Genomic DNA, 16,341 nt, shown 5'->3' with positions numbered 1-16,341 from the left:
AGGGCAGCATTTGTCATTAATACAGAATTTGGCAAAGGATAAGAACACCCCACTTTCCGTAACGCATTTCTCACACAGCACAGACAAGCCTGGAAATCTTGTTTAGCGTAGACAGAGCGGTATGTCTTGCCTGGGCTGGGTTTCTGAGCTTTAATGAGGGCAAATCGAATTTAGGGAGCCAATCTAGAGATTTCAGGGATGCATTTCAGGCTTTCCTGCACGACCGACAAACAAACGGAGAAACCTCTGCCGGCTGGAAGGACCTGTGCTGCACAGACTTACTTACCACAGGCAGGCAAACACAGCTCTGAAGTCCTGACAGCAGGCCACAGGGAAAACAGCACTGGAGAGAAAGTCTGAACAGGCTGGAGTTATCTACACAGGTAGGATCCATCGCCTCTCGCTGCTGGATGAAGAGAGGGAGGAGGAAGGTGGGAAGAGCACTGCACAGAGAAATATCTTTATCCAGGGGATATCAATTGCAGAACAAGGCGGCAGGCTGGAGATCCAGCTCTCTTTCCACCTCCACATGCCCTCTCCCCACAAACGCAGCTGCCGCCACTTAGCAGGATAAAAGGGGAATTGTTCAGCTCGCTGCTTTCACATCGAGGAGGGGAGTCTTTGCCAGGGAAAGGGCTGTCAGTTTTTCGGATGGACAAAGCGATGACAAACACACACCCCCTATGCTGCAACACCAACCCCCCCCCCCCCTTTTTTTTTTTGCGTATCTGAAAGGGGAAAAAGGAGGAAAAAGAAAAGGTCTCTGTAAACATTTTAAGGAGACATTTTGGATTTTTTTTCCTTAAGGGATAAAGTAACCCCTCCCTAGCCCCACCCTAAAAGCACTGGATTTGGGGAGCAGTGAAAACAGAGATTCAGAACTGCGCACTCCGGTCTCGGAAGAAGCCCTCGGCCACTTGTGCTTCTCTGAAAGTGACGGTGATGGAGTTGGCCGTGATGTCTGTCACTGTCACTTCGCTGGGGGGCACAGTGGGGATCCACGGGAGACTGCCATCCACATCTGCTGCAAAAGGAGAGGCGGATAAGAGCACATTAGCGAGAGGGAGAGAGGGCGGGGAGAAGGGAAGGGAAGGGAAGGATGGAAAAGGGGCCTCCTTCCTGACAAATGGTGGTGAAATCAGCCTGCACTGAGTCTGCACGCACAAGGCAAGAAAGGACATGGGCAAGCCCTGCCCTCAGAGGCTATGGGAAAGCAGGAGATCGCTGCGGGTTATAATGGGGAAAGCAAACGGCAGCAGGGGTGTCGAGACACACACCAGCATCAAATCAGAAAAGACACAAGGCACCAAGACCCGTTACCACCACCCAGCGCATCCCAGCAGCCCCAATCCCCTGCCATCTCGCAGGTAACAGCCCCTCAGTTGCTCCTGGCAGTAAAACCCACCCAGGTGTGAGCTCACCTGCCTGCAAATGCCCTGCCGAAAAGTCAGAAATCACAAGCTCCTAGACACGCTCCACTCTTCCGACCCTCCCATGGGAGTCAAAGGGATGTAAAATCGAGGGGCTTCCTTGTACTGCACCTGTAATGCAGCCTGGGTGCAATTCTCTCCGAAACCAATCAATATCGCTTCACAGAGAAGCTGCTCTCCCGTTCTCACAACCGCCCTTTGCTCCCCGATAGCTCCTTACAAGAAACCCAAACTTTCCTACACTTTCACACTGTAAGAATAATGAACTGTCCCACTCCCAATCAAAACCTCATTTTTAGGCCCTAAAGATAAACACAAAAACACAGAGAGGATGGGAAACATACCCTGTCTCTGCCACCCTACCTGTACTATACTCTGCTGTCCCAGCCTAGGCAAAGAACATGGGAAAAACATCCCCAGGAGGGTATTTCCTGGCTTCTGTCTCAAATATTTGGGGTGTCTACTTTCACCTCAGGAGGAGTTCAATCCACCCTGGCGCTAGGTGGAATTCCACACATGCCATGTGTTGGTGGAGAACTGTTTCAAGTATCGCTAGTGCTGTCCACCCTTCAGATCCCCATGTGCTTTAAAGACCAGCACTTCTGGGGGAGAGGAGCCCCCAACGTTTGGCCGCTGCCAGGACGTGACTCCGAGTTCTTCTGTGCCTGCCCCATTGCTGCCTCTCTGGAGTTCAGTCGCCGTTTGAGTCCCTCTCAGAAAGAAGAGGGGCTGGTGCTGATTCCCAGAACACAGCCCTCTCCCAAAATCCTGCCTCACCCAGCCTGGCTCACAACTGCTCCTAGCAAGGAGTAGCAGGATTCCCTCAGCTACTACAAGCAGCACAAGCCCTTGTTTTCCACTCCTCGGGAAGGCTCACGCCTTCAGAAGCTCTAATAATGCACGGATAGAGTTTCCCTGGTAACTCGGAGCAACACGCACATCCCACAGCTCTCCTGCACAAGATGCTGGTATCCCTCCCTCCCTCCCCAAAATGCCAAATGCGCTTGGACATCTCCCATGCCTACACTCCCGCTGCCTACTCGGAGGGATCAGGCAGGAGGTACCATCCTCGCTGCATCTCTCACCCCCCTCGCACATAGCTCTGCAGCAACGGACTTTAGAGAGGACGCGGGGCGTGGGGAGGAAGGGGAAGGAGGGGGCAGAAGGAATGTGCCGCGGGTTCCTAAGGGCATTCCTGTTTGCTCTCAGAGCAGCCCTAGGAGAGGAGCGCTGCTGTCCTTGCTTGCCCACAGCCAGCCAGCAGGCAAAACCCGTGCTGGCGCGTGGACAGAGGCGGAGCTCATCACTGTCACACCTTCGTGTCACCTCTGCTGGGGGGAAAACTGGAAGACTGCAGTAAGTTCCAGTAAGTTCTGCCTGTTTGCTCACACTGGGAGGGGCACTGCCCGTTTAAGACTACAGGCGCACACTAAAGCAGATCAATCACTGAGTGTTGCAGTTGGAAGGGCCCCACAAGGATCACCCAGCCCAACTCCTGGCTCCACACAGGACCACCCAAACCTCAGGCCATGTGTCTGAGGGTGTTGTCCAAACACTTCTGGAACTCCGTCAGGCTCGGTGCCCTGAGCACTGCCCTGGGGAGCCCGTTCCAGCACCTGACCAGCCCCTCGGTGAAGAACCTTTCCCTAACGCCCTCCCCTGTCACCTCTTTGTGCCACTCCCTTGGGTCCTGTCGCTGTTCACGACAGGACGGTAGATTAAGATAAATCAGCAGACGAAGACGTACTGACATCCAAACAGGAAGGGATTTGCAGGCAGGAGGGCCACAATACGAGCCAACGAGAGCTGCTCTGAGGGAGGACCTGACCTAAACCGCAATCCCAGGATGGGGCAAATAAGGGGGAAACACGTAGAGCATCCTTCTCATGCCCCAGAACTTCCCAGTGAAGGGGCGTCTGGCCTTACCTTCTTTGCTGGTGTTCTGCACGGCCTCCCAGTCCTCGGGGCTTTGCCTGGCCTCCAGGCCCACCGCATCGTTCAGGAAGAACTCACACCTGCAGTTCCGGCTCTCCAGGCTCGTCATGCGGGGGAACTTCTTCCTTGACAGTCGCAGGTACTTCTGGTTTTTGCGTTGCTTCCGGAGAGAGAAGGGCAGGACTGTTCCCCCAGTCTTCTCTGAGAACTCTGCCTGCCCTGTCTTGGCCCCTGGCAGGCTACTGTCTCCTCCTCCAAACCTCCGTGCAAGAGAGAAACAGAGCTTCTCCTTTCCCTTGTGGGCACTCCTCAAGTCCATGCCATACAGCCGCTGCCAAGACATCAACACAGCAAGGGGCAGAATGGGAATCTGATAATAGCCAGGGCTCTCACCTGGGAGCCGGGAATCTATCCTCAGTTCAGCCCCTGAGCATCTAGGTGACCTAGGAGAAGTCGTTCTGCTCCTACCACACTGTTTCTCTCACTTCTTCACCTGCCATCTGAGCTCTCTCTCACACGTGCAGCCTGAGATCGGCTGCTTTGCGGGGCACCAAAGCGTGCTGGACCTCCACTTCCAAGCAGCTACTGCCTTGCACATTGTTGGAAGCTCCAGGCCCAGGGTGAAGGTAAAGGCCATGCAAACCGGGTAACTATTTGCAACCACCCAAGTCCAAAATCTAGAAGATCCTATTTCAGAAAGCAACAGCTGGTTTTCTTCCTTCGTTTTGTTTATTTTTTGCCCCTTCTTCTCTGCCTTGCTAGCCGCTGTTCGGCTATCAGGTTAAAGGAACCTGCCTTCCTACTGATTTAGCTGGCTACCTCCGATTTTGTCCACGCAAAAACCAACGGGCAGTTTCCACTTTCCCGCGGGCAGGGCAGCAGCGCAGCAGCTAACCAGTCACAACTATACGGTAGAAGAGCAAGAGGCTACCTGCAGCAGGAGGCGCTTGGGTTTGGGGCCTCTTTTTCTGTACCCTGAAGCGCGGTCTCTCTCTTCCCTGTGAAGGAGGAACACAAATCAAGCCAAGCACCAGACACCACAGCACAAAGCCTACTCAAGACCTCCACCTTTTGCAGCAGAGCTCCCTCGCTTTCTCCATCGAAACCCAATTAGGAGCAGCGCGGGCTTGGAAAGCACTCCAGAATTTCTTCGTGTAGGAGTGAAATTCTTGCAACAAGGGGATTTTTCTCTGACTTCACTGATCGAGGATGGGTTAGGGAAACTTATCACCTCACATCACTCCAGTCCAGCCCTGGACCTGATTAAAACCTGAAACTGACTGCGTTTTGGCTCAATGCTGCTTGTGTTCGGCCTTATTTCCCAAACAGTGCCAGCCCTGCCTTATCTGCCTCAGCAACAACCGGGGTACAGAGATGGAGCAGGGCTCATCCCTACTCATCTCATCTTTGATTGAAGCAGGGTACTTTATACACGCTACAAAATAAAGACAGTATTTCCTTTTCCTGCATCCAGGGAGAGAAAAGAACATGCGCCCTTACTTTTCTTCATAAGCCACTACCAGGCGAGGGTCCAAGATATGATCCTCTGGCTCCCATGTGCTGTATCTGAAGAAAAACATAAGGAATATAAAGTAAACAACGTTTTAATGAAACAATCTCTCTGCAGGGCTGCTCCCAGCATGCTGAGGCCCTGGATACTGTCTTCACAAGGGTCAGCGGGGCCTGCCACAACATTGCTGAAGCTCTGAGGAATCCCAGCCATTCCCCCCAAAAAACTTCCTGCCAGACACCACCTCCTCTTCCCAAAAACAGGCAGGGCCAAGCATCAGGCAGCAATTTGTCGAACAGGGAAGGCTTTCTTCCCCTGGGCTCCCTCCACAGTTTGCAAAGCCTCTGCAGAGGCACAAGCTGTTTTGAAGACAACGCCTAACCAGGTCACATTTGCAGCACTCCCACAAGTCCAGTAAATCCATGGGATGCGATGAGATCTGACACAGCTTTCTGAAAAATAGGTCTCTCTTAATTGAGAGCGCTCGAAGATTAAAAGTACGCTTTCTCACCTGCATTATTAATTACCTCTAATCACCGGAGCCTAAAGTATTTATTTAAGAAGAGTTCAATTTTTCTCCACTGTTGCCATTCAACTAAACATGTTTAGGCTTGGGCCCCCAGGCAAGCTGATGGCGCCTTTCCAACTCTTCCTCGGCTCCCCCTGCAGGTCATTTCGCTCTCAGAGGCCATCGGTGTTTCAGTACCAGAGCAGGAGGAACACACCTGCACCGTGGTTAGGGCTACTGAAACTACTCAAAATAAGCTGGATGCTCTAAAAGTAGCTTGTGAGCAGTGTCACTCACTGCCCCGTCTCCCTCTGGGATTGCCAGAGAGCTGTGATGGAGCCAGCTGCTCGGGAAGGTTATGAACCCACACAGCAGGCCACACCAAAACCCATCCCCAAGGGGCACAGCTGCTCTTGATACCAGAAGCAGCCAAAAATTCCCCTTGTAAAAGGTTTCTGGAGGGTGGAAGGGTCACAAGGCAGGCCTTGCTGTGGGTTTATTCTAAGAAATTGTCCAGAAAAGATGGGTGGCATGTGTCTATTATGCAAACTCAACAGCAAGAAAGCAAGGCTGAAACCCCAAATGCCGCCGGCCATTCGGTTTCCTGCAATGTGAGGCCCCAGGCCTGGAGACAGAGCTCCTCCGGCCCCCGTGAGGAAGGCCAGACAGGAGATGTGGGTGGGTGGCAAGAGTATCCGTGCCTTTCAACTGGGGGAAAGCATTTTCGGATGCTTCCATTTCTGGATGAAGCACAGACTGCACACGAGGGCAGGTGGTGCATGCATGTATGTATGCAGGGGAGGTGGTTTGGCAATGTTTTTCTTCTACCTCATGGGCAGATGAAATGGAAATGAAAACACGGGAGAGCTCCTGGAGAATGGTCCTACCCATGAAGGTGCAGTTTTTACAAAAGGGAGGAACAAAAGTATGAAATTCAGGTATCCCAACGTGCACTGTACATCAGAGGGTTAAGAACAGATGTCTTCATAACCATCTGATCCCTCCCTCCCCTGCCCAAGCCTCCTGCAGCAACCTGACTGTGAGCTGTCAAAGCCAAGATGCTGTTTGAACAGAGGAAGGCTTCCTCCCAGCTGCAGGGATTCTGGCACTCGTTGTACAAATTTAGGAAAAATAATAACACTGGGGGGAGAAAAGGGGGGAGGCCATCAGATTACTTTTCATGGGCAGGAGAAGAAAGAGGATTTGCTTTAAAAAAAAAAAAAAAAAAAAAGAAAGAAAAATGAATAATCCACAGTGGGTGTTGCCTTTTTCTCTGCAGCTCAGTTCCTGGCTTCACTGCAGTGGCAAAACACTGCACATAAAAAAAAAAAAACAGTTCAGTTTGCCACACACGCACACACACGCACAGAGCTATATATACGGGCACACACAGCCCAGGCTGCAGCAGAACTGCAGAGAGCAGGCACTCTGGAAAACATAGATCATATGATCCTCCTCCCCCTCCTTCTACTCCTCCTCTTCCCCCTCCCCTCTTAACTCCAACACAAGTTGTAAACAAGCTTGTAGCTAGAATCAGGCTGTAACTCCTCCATTACCTGACTCCTGCAGTAGGAGCCAGCAATCTGAGGAGCAGGGCTCGAACGATTCTCTTTGAACTGTGAAATACCAAATAAATGGCAGAGCAGCCAACTGCAGTCCTACCCTTGCTCTCTCCTCCATGACGCCTGCCATGGGAATCATGGAGTAACCGGTGCAGAGATTACAGAGCAATGCGACAAGGCTGGGGAGGGGAATGAAACGAAAACACGACGAGGGATGAGGAAGCAGATATTGGAAGGCAAAGACGCAAACAGCTTGTGGTGCTGCATGCCGTCACAGGCATATTTCTGCTTAGAAAGAGGGAAGAGAGGCTGCTAGCAGGATGAAAGTGGCTCGCATGCTCCAAGCATCCTGGTTTTAAGCACCTCAAGCCACGGAGTGAACAGTTAAAGATAAATAAATCAGTGCTCTTCAAAGCTGGAGCGTGCGGGAAGAGGGAAGGTGTTTGGACTTCTCACAGCATCACAGCAAGGGAGCCTTTGCACCCCCCTGCTCTCGGGGCAGAAGGCTGCGCTTTCAACTCCCAGAACAGAGCTCCTGTTTCCCCCCGAGTTTGATCCAAGATGCAGGGCAAGGAAAGGCAGCCGCTCGAATAAGGGCTGCTCTGTCAAAAGAAACACGATACCGTGCCTCAATCCACCTTCTCCTGCAAAGTCACTGGCCAAGAAGGACCTCAAAGTGTTTGTGGAAAGGAGAACAGGACAAACATTGGTATTCTAGCCAAATGGGACGATGCCTCACAGCCTGGAAATGTTTCCCAATCTCTACCAGTGATTAAATTAGGCTTTGCTACTTGGGAGGGAGAAGTGGTCCAACAATTGAGCCAAGCTACGTGGCAGCTGGTACTCAAACACACAAGGCTATGCTCCAACAGCAGAATTCATAGTCAAGAACAAAGTCACCCCCCTCCTACCATCACCACCAGAAAGAAAAAGCTGCTTATTTGTGCGTGCCCTCCAAGGATTAGGCATGCAGAAACACATTTCAACGTCTGAAACACCGGGTACAATCTGTCGGGACAACATCCGAGCAGCCCCCTCTGCAGCTGCACGGATGAGCTAGCAGGAATTCCCTTCTGCTCAGCACCATCCAGTGCAACCACACGCGTAGCGCAGCCGTCGCCACGCACGCTGTGCGTGTGCACAGCTAGAAACAGAAAAGCAGACGGGGCCCTGCACGGACCGTGAGGCCATTCTGCTACAGGGCTGACGTCGTAATATTCTCCAGTTACCTAATCTTTTTTTAATCTCAAAGCTTTTTACAGATTGTGTAGGCACAGAGCAACCACGCTTCCTCAGAGGCAGCTGCATTTTGATAGAGGAGTATCTGTAAACAGTGCGCAGCAATGCTGTAAAGGGACAGATTTATTCTGTTCTTCTTGCAATATGGCAACCAAAGCAAAAGCAGAAAAGGCACTCAAAACAACAAAAGGTTTCAGACAAGGAAATGAAGGCATGGCGGTAATTTTCAAGGGGCAAAGATCGCCTCCGTTTGGCTGCCATCAATAAAACCGAAATATTGCCCTTTTCCTTTGTGACTTGCAGAGGGGATATACAGTAGGACTGCAAGACAAGACCGTCACCTTGTTTTCTATTTTAAAAGACTGCAAATAGCTCTACAAATAACGCGGGGTCCTCTCGGTGCTGACTCAGAAAAGCAAGCCCCGTGCCAAATCCAGAAGAATCAGGGTTCCTTGTTAAACTCACGTTGAATTTAAAAAGCCACGTATCTAGAAAGCATCTCAATGGAATATTTCAGTGGTGGCAAAAACCAACCCGAACAGACTGACACACGGTTTGTATCCCTCGGCTGCCAGTCCGGAAATAGTACAGAGTTTTGGTTTGTGGCTCTTTGTTTGTAGTTGTTGGAATGAGGCACGAGGTTACACATGAAGAACGAGATGCTCAGCTGCAGAGATACAGCGAAAGCTATAACCGAATATTAAAGAAAAAAAGACAAGTAAAACACAACTTACTTCGGGGGCCATCCTTTCCACTTCACCAGGTATTCTACTTTACCCTGAGGGCGGAAAAAGGAAGAAGAAAACAGGTGAACTCTGCAACCAAATATGGGCTACGGTAAGAGGTGCAACCAATCAACAGGACTAAACTCTGCAACCGAAGAGCTCATTTCCCATCACTTTATTTTCAAGAGAAAGCCACTTCCTCGTTCAGCTGTGCTTGCTGCACCTCTTCCCCCAGGACACGGGCACACAGGGCTATTTAGGAGTGCCTGAACTACCATTGGATCGGGATCAGACCTTTGCAGAAGCTAGCAGGCAGAAGCCCAAAAGCCAGCCGGCGAGCCAGACTGCAACCATCCCCGCGTTTACAGGGAACACTTCAAGAAGTCAGCATGCATAAACGTGAGAGGGAGATGCATGCCAAGAGCAGGTGTCAAAGGAATTTGTTTAAGCAGGGAGGAGAAGGACAAGATTTCCGATCCTATGAAGCATCTCTTCGGCATGTTCCCTTCCAGTTGCTACACGCCTCACTCCATCCATCACGGCCCCCCAACCTCTCGACCCGAACAAACAGCAGTTCACAGCCCAACTTGAGAGTTAACCGTTTATTTGTGCACTCCAAGTACAAAACCGAAAGCCAAGCAGCAGCAGCAGCGCATCCAAGGGCCCTGAGGAGCACGGGCAATCAGTGCTGCCTTTAACAGGATACGGGGGGACTTGCAAAAACACTTCCCCAAGCAGGGCAGCGGCCTTCAGGTTAGCGGGAGGATGCCAGCGCTGCAGGTGCACAAACCTTTACACAACAGTGGAGGAGCCAAAGCGAGCTGCAGCGTGGGGCTTATCTACCTATGGGGGGGGGGGGGGGCAGGTCCCTGATATTTGGGAAGGCGACCCTATGGGGAACTTCGCAAAGGCGCTGCATCCCCTATAACCCCTTATAGGGGGGTGCAGCCCCCCCCCCGCCCAAAACCTATCCGGGGATGCCCATTTCGCCTCATCAGCGACCCCAACCCCCCCCCCCCCCAAGCCCTGTCAGCGCCGTGAAAAGGGGTCGGTCCCGTGAGGGGGGTGTGTTTTGGGGGGGGGGGGGGGGGCCCCGCTGCCCGCCGCGCTGCCCACCTTCCGCACGCGCTTCTTGCGGATGCTCTCCACCGCGAACACCTGCTCCCCGATGGCCGACAGCTCCATGAGGGCGTGAAGGGAGCGCTGTGGGGACGGGAGGGCGGCTGTGGGGACGGCCGTTGCCCGGTGGCGGCCGTTAACGGCTCTCCCCCCTCACACACCCCCTCACACGCCCCCCTCCCCCCCCCGCCCCCCCCGCTTTAGAACCTGCGCAACGTTTTCCTCAGGCGCGCGCGGGGGGCGTGGCCTCGCGCTGGGCGGGAACCGCCTGAGGGGACGCTACCGCCCCCCCCGTCCCTCCCCTCCCTCCATCGCCTCATGGCCGCCCCGCTCCCCTCACGTCCCCGTCCCCTTTCTTCCCCCGGTTTTTCTCGCTCCGGGGAGCACCGAGGGGATGAGGGAGGCCCCCGGCTGCCGTCAGGCGGCGAGCCGCCGGCTGGCAAAGCGTTAAGAGGGCGGGCTGAGGGAGGGGAAATGGCGCCCGTCCCCCCCCTCAAGCTCCCGCCTCCCCTCAGCGACCCGTCCCCCTCCGCCGGCCGGCCCTTCAGGTGCCGATGGCTGAGGTGTTTTCTTCTTCTCGCTTTTGCCTGTCGAAAAACAGCCTGCTCAAAGTTCACCGCCCAGCCTTGTGGGCGCTGGGCTAACCATTACATGCGGCTTAGCGGCGGTTTGGCTTTGGAGCTGCGCGGCCGCTCAGCGTTCAAGGTTTCGTGCTGCCTTGCGAAGTAAAATGTCAAAAAGTGCCAGTCCTTCCTTCCTCATATTGCGTTTCCACATTTTAGAGGGAAAAAACCACACTTTTTACTCTGTAACTCAAAGCTAAGAGCTTCAGAAAAACGAGGGAGAAAAGATGAGAACGTTTCTCTGAGTTGCGAGGCTTTTTAATCCCTTTCCTCGCACTTAAATTATTGCAGAGCTGAACTGGAAAATGGGAGAAACTGTACAGTGCCAACCTGACGTTGACCATGTTGGGATGAAAGGAAAAAAAATATCCCCCCAGCACAGCAAATAAACTTGCAAATGAATTCGTTATTGATAACCTGCTGGACCTGTTGGTAAAGGAGATTTACATCTTATTCAATATTCCTTTTAAGCTTAAGAGTTGTGTGTGTGGTTTTTTTTCAAGATTAAAGAAACTTTCTTAATGAATGCTGAAGGGATTCTCAGAACGAAGCAATTTGATCACAAGCTTTGATACTCTTTTAAACAGAGCTGTACAGTAAGACTCCAAGCCCCCAATACCATCACTCTCATTTCTGCACGATTATTCCCTTCTTTCTTCCCGCTTTTCCCTTTCTTTTTCTCACACCAACTATCGACCCAATCTCAGTTTAAGCGATATTTGCTTCAGGCACCTCAGAGATCTTGAGAAATATCTCTCCTTCTCCTGGAGGTGATGCATGCTGCCCACAGGATGACAGCAGCCTGCAGCCAAGTTCCAGGCATGTTCCCCCACAAGCCTACAATTTGTGTCCTTGTTTTCTGGGCATGTTTCTGCGCCACTCCTCGTCCATTCAAGGAGCTTTTATTCTCACATGCAGCTATACCGACTTTGCTTAAATTTATCTGTGTAATTCAGGCAGCCACAAAGGCAATGCTCCTCTGTTTCTTCAAGTGCTTCACGTGGCAAAACATGCTACCGTGGTTCAGTTTTACTCTTCAGAAAACGTTACTGAGCCTCTTGCAATAGTCTGAGCAGTTTTCTGCAGAGCTCCTACTTGCACACACACACACAAAAAAAGCTCTTTAAAGCTGTTACTCCACAGTTAGTTATTATTTTAATAATGGTTATAATGTAATTTGAATAGATGGGGTGTGGAGGGTTTTTTGGGGGTTGGTTTGTGGGTTTTGTTCGGTTTGTTTGTTTGTTTGTTTCTTTTTGCATTGACAACCAAAACTGGAACCATAAGGGTGAAAAGCAAGAACATCTCCCTTCCTCCCACCCTGTCCCAACTTTTGAATTGCCGCTAAGAGAATGTTATTCTGCCGTTTATAGGGACTAGAAATAATGAAGACAAACAATTTAAGCAATCAAATTTTTCGCATCTGGCAGCCTTCAAAAGGCATTCTGTTAAAAGACCTTTTTAAAAGTATATCAAGAGCTAGATTACAGAAATCTTTACTGGAGTTGTTCTTGTTATGGCTAATTGTACAACCACACTAATACATAGCAGTGAACTCAGCGTGCAGAAAACCAAAGCAAATATTGAACCTTCCTTAGTACAAATTCAGAGACCCAGATCCACGAGTCTTTAATCAAAATTCCAATTAACTTCAAAGAGTTTTACTCGAGTAAAAACTGCAAGCAGAATTTAGTGCGGAGAAATTACCATTTTAATTGCTGCTAGTTTGATTAAACGACCCAGCCTGCAGTAGATACAGGCACTTCCATTAACGCTAAAAAATTATTAGTGGGCATTTATATTCTAGAAAGCCTAATCCTGCCAAGGATTTTTTTTATTTTTTTTTCCAGAAGACTGCAGCAAAGATCGGGCTTGCTTCAAAACAACGCGGCACATCCCTGAAGAAACGCTGCCTGCTGAAGCTCCAAGAAACGACCTTGCAGCAGGAGCAGGATTTGGCAGCCCGCGAGCACGCCGCCGCCGCCACGACTCCGTAACGCCGCGGGAGCTGGCAGCCATGAGCAGCCGTGCTGCCGGTGATGATGCCGTTCGCAATGGATCGGCAACCTGATGGGTGAGCTGGCCTAGGGCTGTGCGCTGCTGTATGTGTAATTATCAGTAGATGGCACTCCTCGTGCTGCTCTGTGTGCGCAGGTCCGTGTTATGCGCAGATTGAGATTTGCTACGCAGCCTCCTCGTAACGCATCGCCAAACCAAAGGGCAGCAAATGGACAAGCTGGCCTCTGAGACCAGCCCGCTCAGGGCTGAGCTGGCTGAGTGGGGTGGAAACAGCACAAGGCACAGGCAGGACGTGCTGAGTACCGGCACCGAAGCCCGAGGGCACCAAGAAAACTTCCCTATGGCTGTGCCCATCAGTGCCTTTAATGCTGTAGGTTTTTTAAAGCCTGTGGAAAGAATGCAGCTGCCCTCTGCCGCCAATTGGCAGCCCCTCGGTTTACCCAGAGCCTTGCAACAGCAGCCAGCGACTGAAGTGTTTAAAGCTGCACTTCTGCTGCGTGTTCCTTGCCTGGCTCTGATCCTTTCCCAGCACAGAGATTTCCTGAAAGCAGATGGCCAGCTAGCCCCAGCCCTTGCATAAGGTGATGTTCTGCTTTCAGGGGTTACACAAAACATGAGGAAAACAAACAATTTTGTCCCTTTGCCCTGGCTAAAGAAGCTAGTCCTGGAGGTTAGAAGAAAGATTACCCAGCCCAAGCCTCGGTCCCTCTGAGAGCTCTAGTTGGGGTCTGCCGCAAAGAAAATTATCTGTTTTGGTTCAGTTTCATTTCATTTCTTCCCTTAGCCCCTTTTTGCCTGGCATGGGGCTTCTCCACCCCTTGCAAGGCATACCTCACAGCTTTCTGCTTCAGTCTTTCACCCCGTTAGATCAGGGCACCCAGCATTTCTCTTTCATCGTGGCTATGCCTTGCGTGCAGCCCCGAGGTACCAGGAGTGCCATCTAAATGGGATGGCAAGCGCTGAACCCCAGACTGAGCCTCCGAACACCACACGGCTGGCACTTGTCCCTTAGTGTCACCTCACCTTGGGGGGCAGCTTTCCTGCACCTTGGCTGACAGCTGGGAGTGACATGGAACCATCCTTTAGGTTTTCTTCCCAATCTTCCTCAAAGAGCTCAGCTAGTTCCTACAACAGGATCAGTGCCGACAGTAGCAGCTACCATTTTTCTTTGAAAATGCTGCTGAAAGATGACTTTTCTTACCTGTTTAACGATAGCTCGGCAGGTACAGCACACCTCCAGCGGTGCTAGTGATCAAGGTCCTGTCCCTCTTCTGTCTTTGGGATCCCATCTTTGGGGACACCGCCCCAAACGCCAGGTTATTGTCTCTCTGGGGAGTCAGGGGGCACGCATCCACCCCCTGCAGCTGACCCGCTTGGCGCAAGACAACTTCAGAGCTCCCAGGGAGCAGGCGGCCGTGTGGCACAGCCCAACCTGACAGCTCTTTTCCTGGGCAAGAGATCTGTGCCCTGGCCCCGACGCCGATCCCTGGCTGTGCGTACATGTTCTCCAGTGCCAGATTCATCTGAAATACGTAAACGGGTCCTTGTGAAGGTGCTGCAAGGCCGCTCTCTGCTTTCCAAGATAAATACTTAGCTAGAGAACGGTGTTCCTTCTCTCGGGGCCACTTCAGATGCTGCATATTTCTGTGTCACAGCAGGGCCGAAGCACGCTGCTTTGGTACACAAAGTACACCGTTTTTATAGCTTCCTTTTCAGGAAGCTGCTGTAGGATTTTTTTTCAGCACTCCGAAGCCCAGAACTGAAGTGTGGGTGGGAAAGGCAAAAGAAGCGCTTTTGTGGTTCTTTTTTTTTTTTTTTGGTTTGGTTTGTTTTTGTTCGTGTGTGTGTGTTTTATATACACACATATATTTGTGGTTTCGATGGATTTTAGTTTTGTTGTTTCAATAAGCTTGAAATTTGCTGTTTTAATGCAAGCCTGCCCAACTATGGCCGTAAGTATGTCTTGGAAACGCCTTGGCTCCCACGCACTTACAGAAACTCCTCCAGCTACTCACTCTGGAAGATTCCTGCCCTCGCTACGAGCCTCTCGTGGCAACGTTGTTCCTGCAGTCCACCTGTGCTCTGTCCCCTCCTGCCTGTGGGGCGTCCAGCCCTGGAAATTTCTCTTTTTCAGAGGGCTTTCTGCATGCAGGGTGCTGCACGGCCAGAACCGTCATGCCCGCTTTCTTCTTTTCAGCAAATCATTGTGCGTTAGGCTGCCGTATAAAACAAAAACAAAAAGATCCCAACCCCTGCTGAGCATCCGGACCTAGGCCAAAGTGATTTCTGCTCCTTGCACACCCCATGGCCCCCACAAGCCTTCCATCCCGGCCTGGGTGCCCGGGCTGAGCTCTAAGCTTCATGAGGACTGAGCTGTGGCACATTTTCTGCCTGCTCCCTGCCCGGGTGGTGGTTTGCTGGTTTGCGGTGCCTCCTTACATCAGCAGAGGCAGAAACCTGGATGCAGTCCGGGGAGGCCCCTTGGCACCTCCCAATCTCGCTCGCTGGGGCTCCGCTGCCCGCTCTCCCCGCCCCAGCGGCTGCTCGTTAGGTGGCACTGCAGGCCTGGGATTTCGGGCGAGCGCAAGCTCCAGAGGGCTCCTGCGGGGCTCTTTGCAGGCTCTTTTTCTCACCCCAGCTGTTTATTTTTCCCCTCAATTGCCAGGAAACCTCGACGCGGAGGGAGAGATCTGGATTGATGCTGCCCCACGCCGCAGCACCTGCGTCTCCTGCCCCTCCTGCGGCGATGCCCAACGGGGCTGGTGCTTGCCCCGGTGTTCCTCCTCCACCGAAATGTCCTGAGCTGGCCCGGGGCAGGGAAGGTGCCTCTGCTCTCCCACAGCCCTTCGAGCCACCTTCTTCCTCACCTTGCTTTCCTTGGCAAGACCTTGGGTAAATGTTTAGACAGCTTTTCAAAGCCAGGGAGCGCGCGGGCAAGATCCGGGAGCGCTTCCCTTTCATAATTGGGCCCAAGTGCTTGAGGGCTCTCTCCCAGCGCTGCCGGTTAATCCAGGCTTTGCCTGGCAAGCTCACGCATTCGCGGCTCTGCCGAGGCGCACCTGCAAAACGCCGTGGCTATTCCTGTGCTGGTGCCCTGCGAGAGCCAGGCCGGGGCTCCTCCACCCCAGCGGGCAGCTGAACCTCGCCCCACCCCAGGCACCTGCAGCCTGCCCAGTGCCCCCCTGTCTGAAGCTGGAAGATAAATGCCCTTGAAATCTGAAGTAACCACGATAATTTGATTTTGAACAGGAAAATGGACTGTTTTTTCCCCTTATCTAATTGATTAGGAATGTCAACTATTCCTTTCTGTACACCGTGCATGCCTCTTATTTATGTAGGAAGCAGCTGGTCTAGTGATTCAGCCAAACACTTTTTCTAACCAAAAAAAAAATAATCAAGCTTTCTTTCTAAGGGGCGGACGTCGCTGCGTTTCATCTCAAGCTGACAGACCGAATCCATCTCTCCACTTCTCCCTCTGCATCCTGATGTGTCCCCAGGGAGCCAAAGACGAGGGCAGGAGCCTGGGGACAGGGGTGCCGCCACGAGACACGGGTGTTGCGACGGGACACTGGCTCTGCAGCCACGTCGGGGTGCCCGGCTATCATCAGAAACCACCCTGGCTTTTGTCTGGGCACATTTCTGCCCGCGTCTATTTCTGCACACTGCTGAGC

At 52.1% G+C, this 16,341-nt stretch overlaps 1 protein-coding gene across 3 annotated transcripts; it reads right to left on the bottom strand.

Annotated features, from left to right (window-relative positions):
- Positions 1–848: 848 nt before the first annotated feature.
- Positions 849–10,273, bottom strand: CBX7 (chromobox 7). 3 transcript variants are annotated; one of them, XM_032198894.1, is made up of 7 exons: positions 10,236–10,273; positions 10,026–10,112; positions 8,919–8,962; positions 4,866–4,931; positions 4,297–4,363; positions 3,357–3,696; positions 849–1,024 (listed from the first exon to the last, which is right to left on the bottom strand). In XM_032198894.1, exons 2-7 carry the CDS (start codon positions 10,092–10,094, stop codon positions 876–878), a joined length of 735 nt encoding a protein of 244 aa, XP_032054785.1. In that variant the 5' UTR covers positions 10,095–10,112; positions 10,236–10,273; the 3' UTR covers positions 849–875. The 3 variants fall into 3 exon arrangements, with proteins under 3 accessions (XP_032054785.1, XP_032054793.1, XP_032054803.1); XM_032198902.1 differs by lacking the exon at positions 10,236–10,273 and having other exon boundaries at positions 849–1,021; positions 10,026–10,185; XM_032198912.1 differs by lacking the exon at positions 10,236–10,273 and having other exon boundaries at positions 3,357–3,525; positions 10,026–10,185.
- Positions 10,274–16,341: the final 6,068 nt, after the last annotated feature.

Source organism: Aythya fuligula, chromosome 1 (genome assembly GCF_009819795.1).
Source record: "Aythya fuligula isolate bAytFul2 chromosome 1, bAytFul2.pri, whole genome shotgun sequence".
Lineage (NCBI taxonomy): Eukaryota > Metazoa > Chordata > Aves > Anseriformes > Anatidae > Aythya > Aythya fuligula.
The sequence above is the reverse complement of the archived record's forward strand: the minus strand, read 5'-3'. Positions and strand labels throughout refer to the sequence as shown.

Excerpts from the sequence above, each read along its gene's own strand:
- CBX7 (XM_032198894.1), bottom strand. The coding sequence starts at position 10,094 with ATGGAGCTGTCGGCCATCGGGGAGCAGGTGTTCGCGGTGGAGAGCATC. Across the intron at positions 8,963-10,025 it reads GCAAGAAGCGCGTGCGGAAG|GGTAAAGTAGAATACCTGGT; the intron begins GTGGGCAGCGCG and ends TTCCGCCCTCAG. Across the intron at positions 4,932-8,918 it reads TGGAAAGGATGGCCCCCGAA|ATACAGCACATGGGAGCCAG; the intron begins GTAAGTTGTGTT and ends GTTTTTCTTCAG.